The sequence below is a fragment of the Peromyscus maniculatus genome, chromosome 11 (assembly GCF_049852395.1).
Source record: "Peromyscus maniculatus bairdii isolate BWxNUB_F1_BW_parent chromosome 11, HU_Pman_BW_mat_3.1, whole genome shotgun sequence".
NCBI classification, from domain to species: domain Eukaryota; kingdom Metazoa; phylum Chordata; class Mammalia; order Rodentia; family Cricetidae; genus Peromyscus; species Peromyscus maniculatus.
The window spans coordinates 97,239,187-97,260,236 of record NC_134862.1 but is presented as its reverse complement, the minus strand read 5'-3'; the positions used below and the strand labels follow the sequence as shown (position 1 = coordinate 97,260,236).

General features: G+C 39.3%; 1 protein-coding gene across 1 annotated transcript in view; it reads right to left on the bottom strand.

Moving 5' to 3' along the window:
• Positions 1-21,050, bottom strand: part of LOC143267862 (usherin-like) — a 216,558-nt gene that overhangs the window by 87,092 nt on the left and 108,416 nt on the right. The window contains exons 5-9 of the mRNA XM_076548182.1: positions 19,579-19,873; positions 18,557-18,741; positions 17,861-18,082; positions 16,728-16,821; positions 119-314 (exon numbers count right to left, since the gene is read on the bottom strand). Of these exons, the coding sequence (XP_076404297.1) occupies positions 119-314; positions 16,728-16,821; positions 17,861-18,082; positions 18,557-18,741; positions 19,579-19,873 (992 nt within the window). The remainder of the gene's footprint in view (positions 1-118; positions 315-16,727; positions 16,822-17,860; positions 18,083-18,556; positions 18,742-19,578; positions 19,874-21,050) is intronic.

The following is a 21,050-nucleotide window of genomic DNA, read 5'->3' as shown; positions in this document are numbered from 1 at the left end:
CAGTGTGAAAGCTCATTCCCAAATAGGATAACTGTGTCATAATTTAAAATATCATGCATCCAGAGACAGGCACCCATGGCCCCACAGGCTGAGCCAGACGTTCTGGATTCAGGATTACCTGTTGTGTGGTGCTGGCAGTTGTCACAGACTCCTCCACTGCCTCTGTTGTGCTCCAGAGGAAATGGGTCCACAGAAGCATCATAATGGCAGCTTCTGGCATGGCTGTTGCACAGACAAGGCTTACAGTTGAATGCATGAACACTATCACCACTGTGGAAAGGCTTGTCATTATAAAGAGGCAGGCAGCGATCACACTGGAACGATAAAATGTCAGAAGAAATACAATGCCATGTCTTTTTTATTCAGGTACCCATCACTGTCAGGGAATGTAAATTAAAACTTGTAAGTTAAGAACTTCTGACTATTTTGTCTTTTAAACTATTTTATAAATCAGGAAAAGGCATGGCTTAGGATTCTTCTACAACCTTTAAAGTTATGCTGAAATATTAAAATCTCCCTACTTTGAGCTCTAAGAGTAAGGAAATCACAAACAGTAAAATGGATATTAACTTATCCCCCTATAGTCTCAAACTCTGCAGTGAATTGGGAAATGAATTGATCTCACTCTTTGTAAAGAATCGGATCAACAGTACTTTGAAGAGTGTTTGGTGGCCTTCATCTCACCCACGCTTTGGTACGCTGCCACAATCCTTCCCTTGGCTGTTCTGTGGTAGATCACCATGTTCATTCTGTTTCTTGAACACCTGTGTTGTGAAGTGTTGTCTAAGCTGGTCACTAACAAAGAGGTAACACTACACCTACTGGCCTGCCTGAGAAAGGGAATGGGATCGGTTACTGATCCTGTATGCACAGTTTAGATGGCAACTCAAGGATTAAAGACACAACAGCTGTGTATGCCAAGTAAGGAAGTAAAAAATCAGTATCATTGATGATTTAGGACCAATAAATCCAAATATTTGCAAGATACAATTTCTCCTTGAATTTGTACAGAGTTCAGCAATTTCTTCCTTTATATTTAAAAAAAATAAGAATTCTCTTTTCCATTGTGTTCCTATTTCACAGTATTTCACTGAACATTTTAACATGAAGCAAAGGCTGGGTTTCTTTTCTACTTAACTGAGGAGGGGGAAAGCAAACAGAGAAGAAAATATGAAGGCTACATAAACATCAGGCCATAAGGTCCAGATACAGGGGAGTAGAGCTATAGTCATTCATAAAGAATGCACCCCTGGATTTCAGTCAGTTTTCAGGGTTCTCTAGTACTCTTATAGTGATGAAATTGTTTTTTAGCTGTAACTACTTCTATGGAGTGGGCTGGAGTAGCTGGCCTCTTTCCTTCTCCAACTGTTCTCTAGAGATGGTCATTCTATATCCCATCCTTTGTCCTATAGTGAAACCTGTGTCATGTTCTGTCCTCCACTGCAGCATTGGCTCCCTTACAACCCTCCCCTATCATAGATATATGGTAGATATCTGTTTTTATACTGCCCACACTGTCTACATAGTAAGAGCAGAAAGGTAGTTGCTAAGGTGATAGCTGAAAATTCACATCTAACTCTCATACCAGTGTCCAAATAAATCTCTTCTTGGAAGTGTTTAGGGAACACTCAATAGCAGGCTAATGTTTGCATACAGTGTTCATGATCAGCTATGATGAGATCAGCCTCGAAAAGGCACTTGCAGCTAGAAAACAAACTCTTTTAGCAAAACAAAGACACAACTAACCACTGCTAGTTACAGATCTTTGGCCACCTAAGATTTTGAGACAGAGTCTTTAATCCAGATTAGCAATGAACTCACTATGAAATCCAAACTGGCCTTGAACTCACAGTGATCCTCCTGCCTCAGTTTTCCAAGTGCTGAAATTATAGGCAGGCACCATGACACATTAGCAAGAAAGAAAGAAAAAGGAGGAAGGAAGGAAGGAAGGAAGGAAGGAAGGAAGGAAGGAAGGAAGGAAGGAGGGAGGGAGGGAGGGAGGGAGGGAGGGAGGGAGGAGAGAGAGAGAGAGAGAGAGAGAGAGAGAGAGAGAGAGAGAGAGAGAGAGAGAGAACTTAAATGTCCCTTAACTGGCAATAATCATACACCAAGCAAACATTTCAAAATAAATGTTAGAGTTAGTTGCAGGCTAGATGTCAGAAAGTATAATTATTGTTGCTTATGACTGCAAGATAAAAGGCCACCGTAATGTGTGGTATGTGCTCTCAATATGCTAAACTTCAGGTAGGCATTTAAAGTGAATTTCCACCCATCAGTATACAAGTGGATGAATATACTGTGGCTTATGGACACAGTGGAATTGTATTCAGCTGTATGAGGAATGGAATCATGCCATTTCCAGGGACATGGTGGGACGCCTGTGAATTGAAATAAATCGGCACAGAGCAACCAAATGGCACATCCACGGTGATGCGTGGAAGCCACACAGGTGATGAAGCAGCACAGAGGTCACCGAAGCTGTGGTGTGCCAGGAGGAGACTTGAGGTTAACTAGGTAATGACCACAGGAGTGAGTACAGCTTAACCAGAGGAAAGACTTCTGTTGTTCTGAAGCATTTCTGTGCAACTGTAGTTGGCAATTAGCTGTAAAAAACAAACAAACAAACAAACAAACAAACAAAAAACCCTTCAAGTAGCCACCTGAAAAGACCTTACTATTCTCCATGCAAAGAAATCACAGGCATTAGAGAGCATGAAAATAACAAAGATGTAGTTGGAAGTTTTTCTGTGTCCTGCCTGGTCCTGCAGCCACTCAGACCCAAAGTAAACACACAGAGGCTTATATTAATTAAAAACTGTATGGCCATTAGCTCAGGCTTATTACTGACTAGCTGTTATACTTAAATTAACCCATAATTCTTATCTATGTTTAGACACGTGGCTTGGTACCTTTTCTCAGTTCTGCCTTGTCATCTTGCTTCCTCTGTGTCTGGCTGGCAACTCCTGACTGTCCTTCCTCTTCCCAGAAATCTCATCTGCTTGCCCCGCCTATACTTCCTGCCTGTCTACTGGCCAATCAGTGTTTTATTTATCAACTAATCAGAGAAACACATATTCACAGCATATAGAACAACATCCCACAGCACAAGAATCCCTGTGTAATCATTACCCACTATGCCCGTGTGCTAAACTATCATGCTGCATGCCATAACTCATACATATGCTCACTGTATGCTAATAAAAACAGTTTACAAACACAATGGGAACCTGATTGACCCTCAAAGAATAAGGCCTACTAATGTTCTTTATCATTATGGCATTGGCCAAAGAGAATTATACAAGTTAGGAGACACCATCAATGCTCTTGAATGAAGTTAGCTCTTAAATCTACTTTATGCCTGTAAATTCTGGTTTATTCATCTCTAAAGGGAAGATAAGTTACTTTTACCACTGACCAAAGTGGTTTAGGATGGGGATAATACTTAATTAATGTCCAAAATTAGTCCTAGAACATATTAATTCAGAATCAGAGGTCATAGGATGGAGGATATGGGGAAGAGGTATGGGAGGGGAAGACATCGAGGAGGAGGCAAAAGACAAAGAGATTAGAAGAGAGAAGGCTTGAAAGGAGGAAAAGAAAAGAAAGGGGAAGAATAGGAGGAGAAGCAGATGAAAAACAAAGGAAGGAGAAAATGAGGTGAGGGAGAGGAGAAAACACCCAACAGAGACTGGATGGCTCCAATAGAATGCATAACACAATGTTATGGAAATATGGTCATTGACCCTTGAGGATTTTGCAAACTGCAAGGTACTGGCCCATGATTTACTCAGACCATGTGGTCTACAGAATAGAGTAAAAAGTAAAATATGAGGAAGCATTATTTCTGGGTCATTTTTATCATGTGTATCTAAACCAGCAGAAACTTTATAGACCTCTACTTCTAGGAGCCATCAGATGCCAATGGGATGCAACTGTCTCAAGTGGCTGTGGACCTAGGAGGAGAGGCACTCGACTTGAATAAAATTAAGAACAGAAGAAAACTCAACTTCTGGTTCCTGGGATTTGAATGAAAAAAAAAAAGGAACTTCCAGAGTTGCCTTGCCCAGGTCCAATAGCCATACAACCATGCTCATGCCTTCATCCATGCAACCATGCTCATGCCTTCATCCATGCAACCATGCTCATGTCTATACTTGTAAAACTCTGCTGCATTGTAAAACCTTAAGGAAAGGCAAAATTTAACTGCATGAAAACAATCTCAAGCTTGCTTTCTATTAAAATTTGTTTTTCTTTGTTGCTATTTTGTTTTGCTTTACTTCAAAGGACATCTTATTGAAAGAATTTTCTTGCCCTAAGGTGATGTTTCAAATTGTACTTTCTTCATAGAAGTTGGTGGAGAACAGTAAGGATGCAGGCATGTGGCCTTGTCACACTGGTCACATGTGCAGTTTGTATTCCACAAAGTAACCGCAGGCTGAATGTGGGGAGGCGCTTGCTAGAGTTGGAGGAGCAGAGCCAGCAAAAGAAGGCCTCTGATGTCCATGGAAACAACACTTTTTTCCTTTCGCTTTTGATCCAGATTCTTTTTTTTCCTCATTTGATATTTTGTCCTCATTTTCAACCTACAAGCCACTACCACAAAGCCTTGTGATAAGACTGAATTAAATGCTGTATCAATGCTCCCAAAACACAATCCTGGCTTCCTTGATGTTTTCAATTAAAGAGGAATTTTGCTACAGACTTGTGGAATGGTTTTGATCCTGGTCACTACTTGTTATTGGAACAGCTAGGCTTCCTTTGGCACACAGCTTTAAAACATAGGCAAAATGGGTAACATTATGTTTCCTGATGAAGATAAACACAGTTATCAGTTTGGGCACTTTAACACTGAAAATACCATAGTCATAGGAATTCATCAAGATAATTAATTAGTACAAATATACCTCTAGGATAGCTATTTACTTCCCCATCAGAGCAACACATGGGCCTGATTCTGCACTTAGAAACTTCTCTGTTGAATTGCTTCAAATTCATAGGAAAGAACTGACATCTTGAGATGTGTTTATTATACTGAAAAGAATGAAATGTTTTCAATGCCCAAAAGTAAGCATACATCTCTACTTAAATATAACGTAAATACTTACAAATACAGATGTGAATTCATAATATGGCTTAGATTTTAAAATCAAGTAGCATGTAGAATATAATCCTATTTTCTAGATAGAGGGGGTTTCATTGCTGTATATAGCCAACTTGAAGAAGACACAGGGAGACATTACAGGTTTACCCACAGTATAAATAATATCAAGTCTGAAAGTAGCTCTACACACTACTTGTTGGGATTATCTATGGGTGGCATGCAAAAGTGGCTTTTATGTGTGGTGATATTTTATTTGTGCTCTAACAAATAAAACTTATCTGGGGATCAGAGCACAGAGCCAGCCAATAGATTAGACATAGAGGCTAGACAGTAGTGGCACACATGTCTTTAATCCTATCACTTAGGAGGCAGTGATAGGTCTGGATCTCTGTGAGTTCTAGGCCACACTGGGAACAGAGCCAGGTGTGGGGGTACACACCTTTAATTCCAGCACTTGAGATCTCATATCTTTGCTTGGGAAGGACACATGCCTTTAATCACAGGAAGCAATGGCAGGAAGCAGAAAGGTATATAAGGCTCGAGGACCAGGAATTAGAGGCTTTTAAGCAGTTCAGCTGAGATGCTTTCCAGGTGAGGACTCAGAAGCTTTCAGTCTGAGGAAAGAGGATCAGCTGAGGTGTTGGTGAGGTGAGGTTGGCTGTGGCTTGTTATATCCCTCTGATCTTTCACTTTCATCCTAATATGTGGCTCCAGGTTTGTTTTTTTTTTTTTTATTAATGAGACCTTTTAAGATTTGTGTTACATTTTTATTTTATGGCTAGTTTTTCTCCACAGTGTATATTTATTGCAATATATTACAGTGTTTTTGATAGTTGATGTCTTCTTGGGGAAGGATAGTCAATTTTCTTTAAGGGTGAGGTTCCAGGTATGTGGGTCATCTCCACATCCAAAAAGATAAATTGAACTTTGTGGGTTATGGGAGGGATAGCATGAAGTTGGGAAGGGGTGAAGAGGTATGGGTGGATCTGAGAGCAGTTAGGAAGGAATGGGAGATGAAGATTCTCAAAAAACATTGTAAAGACTTCTCAGAGAATTATTTGAAAATATATTAAAAATCAGGTGACATATGCATATTTTATTTTCAAAACCTTTATGAGAAATAAAATACAACTACATGTATAGCTACAAGAAAAGTACAGAGAATTTGCATTGTTTGCACCTAATACCTAAGAAAATTAAAATGTTCCCATTTTAAATAACATGCACATGAGTGGCAAAGGGTGACACAGTTTTTTTTTTCTTTTTAAGGACACATAGGATAAGAGCCCTAATCAGGTACTGGTGAACATGATATGATGCTCTTTGAACGTTTCATACATGCAATCACTGTAGCTTGGTCATATCCACCTCCTACTCCTCACCTCAGCTCCCATCCTCCAACACACCTCAGCTTCATGTCTTCACCTTCTCTTTTCTTTTATCACCTACATATACAGTGTGAGAGCTGGGAGGATGGAGAGGCGGGCTGTGGAAAGTTGACTTTGGACATGACATGGCTGTTGAATACATAAACTCACTGCAGGTACGATTCCCTGCCCAAGACCTACACAAAGCTGGACAGTTAAAAATTGCAGCATGAGGTGGGGAGAGAGTCCTGATGTCCCACACGTCACTGAGGAGCTAAAGGCATTTGATGGCTGATGGAACAGAGAGGATCACTTTCTTTGAATGGTGAAGGGACACTGATGGGTTTCTCATACCCATGTGTACAAGGACAAGCACTAATTGGACCCAGTGGATTATAAAGAATGATAAGGATATAAATTTTTTCAAAGCAATGTTACAAAAATACAGATTTTGAAAAACAACTACCTACATTTTCATTTTAAAATTTATTATTTTAAATCATACCCAACTGAAAGACTTGGTGATATCTGTTTTGGACTCCTATCTTATGGATACTATTAACCGTTTATATTAGATACTAAAAGAGAGGGGGTGAGTTTGATGTTTATACTTTGATTTGAATGTTTTACCGAACTGTTAATGGTTGACCTCATATGTATACTTGCTCATTATACTCAGCTAAGAAGGGAAAACAATAGCATGGTAATGGAAATAATAATTAATGAGGGCTTTATGAGTGGGTTTTTGAATTGCCTTCTATTTTTTCTAGCAATGATTTTACCATTTTGTATTGAGGAATCATTCTGCCATCTCCTGAAGCACATGGCTTACTCCTCTTTTCACATCCTCCAGTGGCTCACTTGTGAGTTTTAGTTGTGTTTCAGCCTAGTCTATAAGAGCCTGGTTCTTCTCAGGATGTTTCTGGATATTCAAATTGCAAGCTTAGAGGATGGCTCCATCACAGTCAAGGATCTCAGTGGCTCATCAGTTCAGGATTCTTGCCCAGTTTTCTCTCAGGTTATGGCTTTGTCAAAACTTTGAATTTTAAATGTTCTGTTCAGATTCTGGGGAACTCATTTATTAGATTTCTCTTCTGCAAGTATTTTCTCCTTGTCAGTGGCTTATCCTTTGTTCTCTTCTGCAGACGAGAAGGTTTGACATGAGGCTCAGTTTACTGTATCTTCTTTCTTTAATCATATCTTTGTTATTATGTCTATCTAAAGAGCCATAATTACACTTAAGGTCACACAGATTTTCTTCCAGGTAACCTTCTGAGATTACTTTTACATTGAGGGACAGGACTCATTTTGAGTCAATGTTTGTAGAGTATAAAACTGTGTCACATTTATTTAATTTTAGAGTGGGATATCCATTTATTCTAATGCCATTTGTTGACAATATTTCCTATCTTCCACTCTATCACCTTTACTAATATGTCAAAGATAAGTAGACAGTGCTGTGGGTCTGCCTTTGTGGTCTGCCTTTATTCCACTGATCTGTTTCTGTATTTTGTAACTGATAGCACATTGTCTTGCAGTAGCTTATAATAATAATTATTGTAGTTCTAATTTTCTTCTCCTTTAACCTAGTGTGGGTTATTCTGGGTCATCAAACACTCCATGAAAACTTTAGAATCAACTTGTGATACTTGTTGGTGTTTTAAGTGAAATTTCATTGAGTCTATAGAGTAAAACTGACACCCTAATGGTATTGAGTCTATCTATGGAACAGAAACATCTCTTATTCAGTCTCTAATGTCTGTCATCAGAAATGAGTTTTCATCATATAGATCTTGAACCGATTTTGTCAGATTTATACATAAATACTTCTTTTCACTAAGTGCTAATATATAATGCTTTGGTTCTAATTCAAATCCCTCTTTATTGTTGCTGGAATATAGTAATGTGATAGGCATAATTCATCTCATCCCTGTGTCCTGCAGTCCACACTATGGCTCAATAATTCTCAGAGCTGTTTTGTTTATTTTTATAGATTGTCTACATGGATGATCATGTCAATTGTATACAAATACAGCTTCATTTCTTCTTTGCAAATCTGTACATCTTTTCTTATCTTTTATTTTTAAAAGTGATTTAGCTTCATTTTATGTTTGAGTGTTTTGCCTGCATGTATGTATATGGACAAGAGCAGCAAATGCTCTTAACTGCCCAATCAGCTCTGCAGTCCCGTGTGTGTGTGTGTGTGTGTGTGTGTGTGTGTGTGTGTGTGTGTGTGTTGTGTGTATGTGTGTGTGTGTGTGTGTGTTGTGTGTGTGTGTTGTGTGTATGTGTGTGTGTTTTATTTAATAGTTTTTTTGTTACTGTTTTTTAAATATGGAATGCTTTAAAAAATTGTGCCATCCTCACAGAAGGGCCACGTTAATCTCTGTATTATCGCACTTTTAGAACTTCTTTTCTAATACAAGGACTAGTAAGAGGAACCATTCACACTCTATGTTTTGGATCTCAGCAGGAAGTAGTCTTGCTTCTCATTACGGGGTGTCACATTTGCTATGGATTTTTGTTAGTAGGTGTTGAGTTTTGCCATGTGCTTCACTCCATTTGTTCATCTATTCTACAGCTTAGATGGCATTTGGCTGCCAAAACTTATCTGAAATTTGGTTAGTACTATAGCAGAGCTTGGGAATGAATCATCAATGGGGAGTCATGTCTTTATCATAACAATATATTAGTTTGCAGAGAAATGAGAGAATGGGCTATTGCAAAGCACCTAGTCCCATAAGTTCTCTCCCTTCTCTCAACTGGTAACTGCTTGATGCCAGGAGTTGAAATTGCACAAGGCTCTTACATAAGTTCAAATCTACCAGAACCTCGCTCTTCGACTTCCAGAACCATGAGCCCAAGCTACCCTCTTCACTTTATGCATTACCCAGATCCACATTTTATGTTACAGCAGAAAATAAGCTATAACGTCACATTAGACATTATTAGTATGTTGGTATGATGCATTGTATTAACTGATAATCAGGTCTTGAAGTATCCCAGCCTTGCATGCCTGGGATGCATTCCTGTTGCTTGGAGTACAAAGGCTTTTTAATTTCATGAATTTCAATCCCCGAATGACCCATGTTCTATTTATGTCTCCCTATGCCAATATCTTTAATGTTTTTCCTACTCTTCCATTAGTTTTGGAGTCTGTGTCTTATATTAAGATCAATGACCCAGTTATACCACCCCTGGATGTTCACACAGATGACTTCAAGTCAACGTGTCACAGAGACACTTGCACAGCAGTGTTGCCTGCAGCACTACATACAACAGCTGAGTTATGGGGCCAACCTGGGGGTCCAGCAATAGAGGGGCATGTAAGGAAAATGTAGTGTATATTTATATCTAGAAAAATTTACAGTCATAAAAAGGAATGAAGTTACATTGTTGGTGGGGAAATAGATACAACTGGACATAATCATATAAGCAAATTAAATCAGTATCAGACAGGTAAGTATTATATTTCCTTTCCTATGTGGGCCCTAGACTTATAGATCCCACCCAGATACAGAGAGAGAGAGAGAGAGAGAGAGAGAGAGAGAGAGAGAGAGAGAGAGAGAGAGAGAGAGAGAAAGAGGACAAGAGAGGACAAAGTGAAAGTGTCTAGGAGGACAAATGAAATAATGGAAAGGCATGCTGGTTAATTTTTTTTATTATTATTTTGTCAACTTGGTATAAGCAAGGCTCCTCTGGGAGGAGAGAGCCTCAACTGAGAAAATGACTCTCTAAGATTGGCCTGTAGGTAAATCTGTGGGGCATTTTCTTGATTAGAGTTTGATTTAGGAGGGTCCAGCTCACTAGAGGTGGTGCCACCTGCCTGGAAAGGTGATCCTGGTTGTACAAAATAATCAAGTTGAACAAGCCATGGAGAACCAGCCTGTAAGCAGTATCCTTCCATAGACTTTGCTTCAGTTATGCGTTGGATTCTAGCTCCAACTTTCTTCAAAGATGGACCGTGCCATAGGGTGTGGAAGCTACAACCCCTTTCCTCTCCAAGTTTCTTTTGGTCATGATCTTTATTACAGCAATAAAAGACAAGCTTGGTCAGAAGGGGGAAAGCAGGAGAGGGTACTGGGATGGAGGGGGTGTGCATGCTCACCACATACTTGCACAAAAATGGCCTCTATGTGACCACAGAAGACATAAGTTTTAAAATCTAAAAACCCCACCTACTAGTGATAATCTTGCCACAAATTTCTTTGGCCACTATTTATTCTTCCTGATTTTAAATCATGTCCATCTACAGTTGCAGCTGTAGGGTTGCAGATTGCTTTCAGTCTGAACTTCCAAGCTCTATTCCAGACCCTGGTTCATCTGTGGTTATGGCTCAACATAATTTCACCTTCCTCTTCTGAACCCATGCCCTGTCTTTTGTCTCTTTCTCTCTGGTCACTTGTCGCCTCTGCTCTTCGTCTTTGGGGGTTTTCAGATCTATTATGTTTGCTCTCTGTATTTTCTTAGACCGTTCGTTGTTCAGAAAAGTCATGATATCCCCAACTTCAGAAAATTCTTCACGTTTACTCCTTCAAATATTTTATTTTATTTTCTTTATTGTATCTGTGTCTTCTGCAGAGCTATATTTGTTCACAGGCTCATAATCTCTTCCTATTTAACTCAATTTTATATATCTACTGACAGAAGGGGACTAACTAGTGCTTTATAAAGGTAGCACCATGTATCAAAGAGAAAATTAAATTTCTCATGTTGGGATTCATGAAATGTATTTAAAATATGAAATGTTCAAATGCTAGTTAAAATGGATTAACTCATCAGTATTACAAAATGAAAATGGAAAATGGAATACATGTAGAGTAAAATCTCACTGCACAGTGAAACGGAAGCAGTATTGGGCACATGATGGATAGCATCAGCGAGGTGTGGACTAGTCATGGTGACTCATGCTTTTGGATTTCAGTGTGCTGAAGGGTTTTATTCCATAAAATAACAGGAAATATCCATTTAACATAATGAGCATTGTGAAGTGTGATGTTGGCATCCTTTGCCTTATTGAGTGGTAGGCAAGCTTATTAAATAAAATGGTTCATGCTGGCTCTGCTACTTGTAATACTAGCACAAACGCACACTGATGGTTTGATCGTAGCTAATTCATAAGATCCAGGATTAATGTTATAAAAGGGTCACAAATTAGAGCCAAAAATAAGAGAATCATTCATGGCCACTAATGAATTGATCTAAAGGGCTTGGCTCTGCTCACAGGTAATGATGTCACAGGATGATGGAAGAATAGCTAAGCAGCCAGAGAGCCAGTGCTGGCCGACACCCTGGCCATTGCATCACTCTTGGCCTAGACCATAGCTGGTGAAGGAAAAGGAAAGTGTATCTTCATGCAAGGTTCACCCAGTAACACCTTTCTTAAAAGCAGATTCAATCAACGCTTGAACCCTTAAAACATGTAAATACTAGATAAGACCAGGCATTGTGGCAAAGGTTTATAGCTACAGCTCCTTAGAGGTGGAAGCAGGAGCACCGGGAGTTCAAAGGTTGTCTCGGCTTATAACAGGCATGAGGTTACCCAAGAACTTATCTCCAAAGCACACAATTAAATAAAAAGGCCGCAGAGAAGAAGGGAAGAGAATGAGGAGGTAGATAGTGCTATGCAACCACGTCAGTAAGTATATAAATACACAGTCCCAGATTTGCAAAATTCCTAGGTTCTATTGTGCTTTATGAGTCCAGCCTACACTCCTCCATGGATCCCATCGAGTTGGTGGCCTGTCCAAGTGAAAGGCAAAATCCTATTTTGATAAAGATACTGTCATGAGTAGTTAGAAAATAACCTAAAGAGGGAGTTGGTAGAGTGAGATTTTAAAGCCCGTGTAACAGGGGAATAAATATCAACAGCCATTGAAGTTAAATAGGACTGGGATGTGGAGGTGGAGCACTGATGTCAGAAAATGTAAGCGAGTATCTGGGGAGAGGTATGCATTCTCTATCCTGACAGGCTAGTGGTTACACAGTTGCCCTAACTCTTCCAACTTTGGATATTCAACGAGTGTGGTTTATGGTATATAAACCATATGTTCTAAAAGAAATTAAAACATAAGAGTTTTGGAAGATATTACTATGGGTACAGATGAACATAGGTATACAAAATCTCTGCATTACTTATCAATAACTATATGCAAATATACAGTTAAAATAAAAAGACTTGTAAATACCCCCAAAATATGTGCATGGGCAATAATGACTCTTAACAAAATAAAAGTAATCATTGGAAAATATGATTCTCTTTGCTAGGTATCTGATGATTAATGTAAGTTCAATGCCATGCAATCCTGACTTCTACTTTGAAATACTTAATTCTGCTTGAAAGCTAATGGGTAGCATCTAGTATTTTGAATTCGTTTTGCCTCAGATCAATCTCCAAACAGGCTGAGCACATTAATCATGTGCTGCTTTGGTCTTCCTTGGGAAGACACATCACAAGCCCTCTAAAAGTGTTCTCTATTGATGAAATATGCCATTATTTTTATGGTATATATCATACATTAAAGTCAAAAACTTAAATTGGCAATATAATGCAAAATGTATCAGAGTTCCTCAGAAATATTATTAAGGGAGCCTCCCCAAGGCCCACAGTCTAGCAATTACAAATTATAATAGAAAAAGAGAAAAAAATAAATCCAGATTTAATACATTTCATGGCAAGCACCGTCTTTAGTATTAAGTTGAGAGAATCTTCATTCTTAATTTCTATTTTTATGAAAGGTTAAAACATACAAGTTAGCCACTGGCAGCAATAGACAGCCAGTTGGACTGTACTCTGAATAATAAATTTTGTAGTATGCCAGTTTATCAATCTATCAGTATGTTTTACATAGGTCTCCTTAGCTCAAGAGAATGGATGGTTCACTTCTTTGAGGTCACCCTGATACAAGGCTATAGGTGGTACAAAGTGTGGTCACAAAATAAAATCAAGAAATTTCTTTAAGTGAGGTAATTGCTACCATCACTCTACCAGTTGTCATCACAGAAAACTAATAGAATAGTAACTATTTCCTGATTAAATAAAATTGATGAAAATTATATTTGAAAAGAATATCAAAACTGTATAAACACTGTGCCCACTCTTGGACCACGATTTGTCTCTTTATGAGTAACTGAAGAAAGTGTAGACAGTGTTCCAGCAAGGCAAATTCCTGAATTTATGATTCTCCCCTTTCTCTCCAATTTGCCTTTCACTTCTGCTAAACACACTTTCTCAGAAAAGAAAGTTGCCAAGAACTGGAGTGCTCTCAAGGCTTACCTTTTCACTGATTTGCCAAATGGCAATAATTCACAAAAGCCATGTTTGTTGAGTTCTACCCTTTGTGGTTAGCATAACACTGTGAACTGAAGACATTCTTCAGGCCTTTAAAAAGTGCATGGTGTCCCACAGGATGGGAATGGCTTAAATCAAAACATTTTTAAAATGAAATATTGAATGTGAAAAGTTTATGGTTGGATGATTTGATAACAACTTAATACTTTATTGACATTTCCCTTTCAGCTGCATTTGGCAAACTTTTCTAAGCAAATTGTATATTAAGCATTTTTTTATTTATAACTAAATTAATGAATTATCAAATAGGACAAAAAGAAAATTACATAGGTATACTTTTTCAAGTTTTCCAAAGGTGCTATCTAAATAAGAAGCATCAAAATATATGCTCAGCCTAAATTATAGTTAATTAACTCACCAGCTCTGAACCCAACAGGCACCACCTGAGTCCAAGTATGATAATCCCAATTTGACCCCTCAAACCAATCACAAAACTTGATTCACTTAATGCCTCTACTTTTAAGAAGAGGAATAAAATTACCCAAGAATGATAAGATATCAAACACATCAGTGTGAGCAATCAGAAAGAATAAAATGAGAAAGGGCATAAGAAGAAGAGAAAGAGAAGGAAGGGAGGAAGGCTGAGACAGAATGCGCCATCTAACATTAGAAAGGGGAAACTAAGCAACACCACGTTGCCAGAAAGTGTGTGTCTCCACATCATGAGAAAAAATTATGCCAGGGTAAAGCTTAGCGTGTGGGTACCAGCTAGGTTCTGTTCAATGCATCTTGCTAAGTCCACCCAGGGCAGTTTTTTAATTAGTTTTTTTTAGCAGACTAGGAAGAAAAAGTAAAAGAATTTAAAGAAATTACTAATTGCAGTAGGTTGAGGAAGTGGTCTTCAAGCATAACAAGATGACGGTAGGTAGAAAAATGTCATTAGGCATAAATGTTTAATTATACATGTAGAACCAGTCAGCAAAAGTGTGTATGTGAGTGTGTGTGTGTGTGTGTGTGTGTGTGACATGTCATGTGCACATTTGTGTTGATGACTCAATAAACACTAAATTGATCAATCTAATTCAATTAATTTTAGAGACAATGCTGTAAGCCATAGAACTAAACTTATTAAAAAATAATCTTGATGGGTAGTGGTGGTGCACACCTTTAATTCCCGCACTCAGAAGGCAGATATAGGTGGATCTCTGTGAGTTCAATACCAGCCTGGTCTACAGAGTGTTCCCAGACAACTAGGCCTATAAAGAGAAATCCTGTCTTGAAAACCAAAACCAAAACAAACAAACAAACACAAAAACAAAACAGGCAAAATATCTTTATTGCTTGATTTGGTGGTGCAAGCTTATAATACCAAGAAATCAAGAGGTTGAAGTAAGATCATGAGTTCAAGTCCTACCAGGCTGCAGAGCAAGTTCATGATCAGTCAGAGCCCTGTACAAAAACCCTACCTCAAAATAAACGATGTCAAATAAATAAATGATGACACCACCAAAACAGCAGAGGCTCGGAGTGTGACTTGGTGAGGAAAGCCTCGTCTAGCCTGTTTTCATCTCCGTTCCCCCAAAGAACCAGACGACGTGTGCATTTTAGAGGGCATTCTGGCCATTGAGGCTGCACACACTAACGATGCAGTTGAGAGCAATTTAGATTGGATTAAGTTTCTCAAAGGACAGAAAGGCACACTGCCAAAACCTTCAAAGATGATTTAAAGATGTTCCCAAATATTGCAAGATATACTGCACACAAGTATGAACAATACTTCCATACACACACACACACACACACACACACACACACACACAAACCAATGATGAAATGGAGTAGCATTCTGTAGACACATGAAAAATGTCCCAAACCTTGGTTTCAATCAAGCATGTGCACCTCATAATCAAATAGTGTTTTTAATCTCTCAAATTTAGAAAATGTTTAAAGAATGCAATCTTGTCATTTTTTAATCTTGTCAAAAATTTTATCATTAATAAAACTGACAATTTGCATATGATTTTTCCATAGCAATTGGGTCATATGAGTTAACATTACAATTTCAAATATTGTAAACTAAATTACAACTACACTTTTATCATTTGTATTACATAAATATGGTCCTGTAGATTAGTGTGCTCTGGCTCTTCCATCAGCATGCCTCATAGATTCACATAGGCCCAGGGAACATCTCTCTTGGCTAGACCTAAATTGGAAATTTACAAATAAGTTCTCCAGGCCTGTGTAAGTCTGTCCATATTCGTGTTCATTTGTGTTCACATGTGATATGCATGTGGAGGCCAGAAGACTACCTCGGATGTTGTTCCTCAGGCTTTGTCCATTTCATTTTCAAACAGTGACTTTCTTTGGCTTGAATTCATCAAATATACTAAGCTAACTGGCCAGTGAGCCACAGAGACCCCCCAGTCTCTGCCTCCTTAACACTGGAATGAGAAATGTACACTGCTATGCCCAGCTTTTCATATGAACGCTATGGATTTCATCCACGTCCTCATACTTGTAATACAAGCACTTTAAACCATCTCCTCTCCCTGGTGCTGGGATCACAGGTGTGCATCACGTCCGTGTGTTACAGGTTCTTTCAAGCAAGCACCTTTTTCAGAGGAAGTAGTCAAAGCTTTCACTGGCCAGTGTTGGTCTATCAGGACAACTTAAATGTTATTTTAGTCAACATACAATGCTGATAAACCACCGAAGAGAGAGAACGGGGGGTGGGGGGTGGGGGTGGACTCTTAGAGTTTCACTTCAGGTGTAGTTTCTCTGAGAATAAACACACAACTTTAAACTTTATCAGTAGCTGTATTTCTCCACAATCACATTTTAAGAAAATTGATATTTTAAGTTTTTATCCATTTAAGTGCATTCTGAAGCTGGACCAAAATCAAGATTTACCCTTCCCATTTACCCTCCCCATTTCCTTTTAGATTTCCAGGATGAAGCCACACACCTGAGGCCCTTCTGTGAAGCTCTGTGGGGAGCAGAGGCATCTATAAGGCCGCCTGGTCCTGTCGCAGGTCTCAGCATGTCCGTGGCATTGGCATCTGTGAACACGAGCACCCCACACACCTCAGAAGCAAGCCACAGGCAATACGTTCAAGAGCCCGTGGGCGTACACACTCCACACTTGAGAAAGGCCAACACGACTCTCTCTGACTGTATGGACCCAACCTCAACGGTTTGTAAAGGTCACTGTGAAGACACCTTGAGAAGGGAAGTGAGATGGTGTACAGCGACTCCCTCCAACCATGTGGTATTTGTCCGAGGAAGGCATTTGTTGAAACTATTCAAGCTACACTTAGGAAACTGTAGATTTCCAGTTTTTTGGCCTTTGTTTCATAGTCATGTGGAAAATATTATTTAATAGCATTTCTTTTATTATTATATTACATAACAAATCAGTGTTGATATTTTGGGTCTTCCTTTTAGGATATCTCTTTAAATGTTCAAAATACACCATTTTCTAGAACAATCCACTTCAAGCGTACTGCATATATACTTTGCCATACCAAACAGTATGCTGCCTAGATTTGAAGCTATTTTTCATTGTGAGTCATGTTCTTAACTGTGATGATAAATTTATCAACAATTAGGGAACAATATATTTCTCTTTTGATGACAGACAGGTGACCTTCTGGAACTTTGAACTATGAGCTTGAGAAGACCAAGTGTCATGCTTACATACATACTTACTATACTATAGCTACAACCCAAATTTTGTTTCTCCTTTTTAAATATAGAGAATAGTTTAAAATTATATTCTAAAACAAACTTAAGTAAAATGTATGATAAATTCTGCCTATGTCATATTTAGAGAAATTCTGAATATATCATATTTAGGGTATCATACCTTTTTCTTACAGTCTGAGGTTTAGGCTTACTCAGCCACTAAATACATTCTCAACCTTCAGAATATTGTGCTTTCTGAGTGAACAATCATCTGAAAGTTCTTGCTCCAATCTGGCCTGCTCCAAGAGCTCAGCTACTACATTTTTTAAAAATATGTACAACAAACACCTGATTAAAAAAACACACACACAGTGAAACTAACAGGGCATTCAGACCTCTGTTCCTCAGTACTACCTCCCAGTGATGGTGATCTCATCCACTGCATAGTATCTGTGTCCCGGGTCAGCGGTGCGCTCAGCTGGATAGAGCTGCCCATGGAAGTGCAGCCTCACTTGAGTGGCATGCATGAATTCTTGAAGCAGTGAGCTATTGTAGAAGTCATCATACCCAGGACGCTGCTTCTGTCCAGGGGTCAGGAGGTCAAAGGTGACATTACCATGGGAGAATGAGGTAAAACTGTCAAGGAAAGAAATTTTGTATTTTAAAAAGCTATTCATAGTTTTGACCAAATGGAAATCACAAGTTTGGGTTATTTCTCTCTAGTGTCAGGACACTCCCAAGTTCTTCAGGGTTGGTAAATGAATAAATATTCCTTCCATTCATTTCACATATAAGTAAAGTGGGATGGTCACAGAGAGGCTGACTAGAAGTTCCACAAGAACACAAATGCAGACGCTGGCTGAATAAGATGAGTGCCACATTAGACAGCAGGAGTGGATTGTAAATGTAGATACTTCTGTCCCTTACGGGAACTATAAACAGTTTAAAACTCAACTGGGCACACGGGAGAGGGGCACAGTGACTCAACCTCCCCTCAAACCAGTGATGGAGAGAGAGAGAGATCTCTTCTAGCCTAGTCAGCTGCCTGGCCCACAGGTTAGGACAAAGGCATTAGTTTATTAAAAACAATTGTCTTGGAAATGTTCATACTCAGGAAACTGAAGGCAGTTGACAGAATCAGGATTTTCCAAATCTCCATTATCTTTCATTCTCCAAATACTGCAATTTCTAGCAAAATACTGCCAGTCCTCCCAGGGAGAGCTGTCCACCTTCTTCCTCTGAATCCTTATTGCTGCAGGCTGTGGGCTGGAGAAGTGAATGATAATTCGAAATACCTGGTGACGGAAATGTCCATTATTATTGTCATGGGTGGTTAAGTTGAACACATTGTTAAGGAGCCAAAACACTGAGAATTCAGATTTGAATATAAAGACTCACTTCCTCTAATTATTGTGATGGACAATTTAAGGAACATCTAGGAACTTCAGACCTACAGTAAAGGCAATACATTCTGTAATTACATATTTCTTCCTATTCTCAATGATTTTGTAAATCACAGTGAACCCATTATAAAGATATGAACAAAGAAAATGACTCCCATGAAGTACATATGAATAAGCACCTGTCCTATTAATGTATGTTCTTATTAAAAGAAAGTTCAAAAATTCCATAAATGCCATTTTAATACCAATCTGTAAACATTAAACACTGGATGTCAGCTGTAGCTACTGTGATTTCCTTCATTACAACTCTAGGTTTTGCCACATAGTGGATGAATTGTACATCTGAATAAATATGTTCAAGAGGTAACTACAGGTGCTTGTGAAAATAACCTTCTTGGAAATAGCCATTACAGATCTAATAAACCCAAGGATCTTAAAACGAGGTCATTCTATTTAAAGAGAAGGAGAGGGGGAAATTAACACACTCTGAGAATCATGGACAACAGGTAAACAGGCAGAACCTGGAGTTACAGGTCCATGAATTAACAGACGTCAAGAGGCTGAAAAAGGCAAGATTCTTCCCTGCCCATCTTCCTCTGGAGGGAGGGCATCTCTGCTAACACCTTTACTGCATATTTTGGGTCCTCAGGAGTGTGAGAGAACATTTCTTTTCCTCAAAGGCAAAAACTGAAGCCACTAGAGCTTGGGCATCATGCTTTCTCTGATTACCTGGTACTGTCCATTTTCCAAGTCTATGGAAATAATCACTCCTTGATTAAGCTGCGTAAAGTTTGCAAATACATGGGAAATCCATGAAGTAGCCATGTCATTATCATTGATGAAGGAGAGAGGATGGGCTTCGGGATTCAACCGTGACACTCGGTGATGGGATCCGTCTTCTGCACCATTGGGAATGCAGTACTGCTGGAGCAAGGGGTGGACACGAGGATGGCTGCCTGGGCAGCGGCAATGTGGCTGGGTGTGCAAGTGGGGGAGATCTCCAGAAAAGACCTCCAGAATCTCTCTGCAATGGTCCAGAGAAGAAGGTAAGGACACACAACCTCATGGCGACAGACCTTCTAAGAGCTGATAGTACCCTTCTGGTGTTTGGAGGACTGACCATTCAGCTTTAATAATTTTTTTCAATGGAATATAAAATAAAACTCACTTTGGACAAATAAATATCTTCACTACTCTAGAGTTTTGTGATGGTGAGAATGTTGATTGTCAACTTGACAGAAACTAGAACCGCCTGGGAGACAAGGCTCCAGGCATACCTGGGAAAAGGATTGTCTGGATTAACAATATCCTCTGAGAATATCTCTGAGAGATTATCTAGATTACATCATTTGATGTGGGAAGACCCATCTTAACATTATGGTCAGCATAATGCCCTTTGCATATTTCCTAGATTATATGAAATAGAGAAAAACAATCTGAGTTCTTGCAAGCAAGCATCCCTCCCTGCCTGCCTCTCCACTGTGGATGTGATGTGGCCAGTGGCTTCCTGCTCCATCTGCTGTCACTGTTCCCTGTGAAGGAAGGTACCCTGAGCTGTGAGCACAACACACCCTTGTCAAATCATTCTGTCACAGGGACAAAGAAAGACACTAAGACAAATGTACTTCAAAAATGGGATGTTTTGTTTTAACTCTAAAAAATTATGGGGTTTGTGTGTGTGTGTGTGTGTGTGTGTGTGTGTGAGAGAGAGAGAGAGAGAGAGAGACAGAGACAGAGACAGAGACAGAGACAGGGACAGAGAGAGGAAGTCAGTGTGTACAACTCTCAGGATCAAGCCTCTCCTCCCACTGTGGGCACCAGGGACTGAGCTCAGATCATCAGGTTCCTCCCACTGTGGGCTCCGGGAACTGAACTCAGGTCATCAGGCTCACAGAGCAAGCACTCTGGCCATCTGAGCCATCTCATTGACCCTTAAGAGCTACAACAGGATGGCTAGCCAAGCCTAATGGCACATGCCTGTGATTCCAGCTGTTCTGGATAATGTCACGAAGAATTCCAATTTAAGATCTGCTTGAGCTACAAAGAGAGTTCAAGGATAGCCTGGGCAACATAATGAGATCTTGTCTCCAAATGAAAAGTAGAAAGAGGGCTGGAGGCATATGTCAGTGATAAGTACTTGCCTCTTGTCTGTGAGGTCCTGTGTTCAATTTCTAGAACCAGAAAAGGACAGAGGAGAAGGA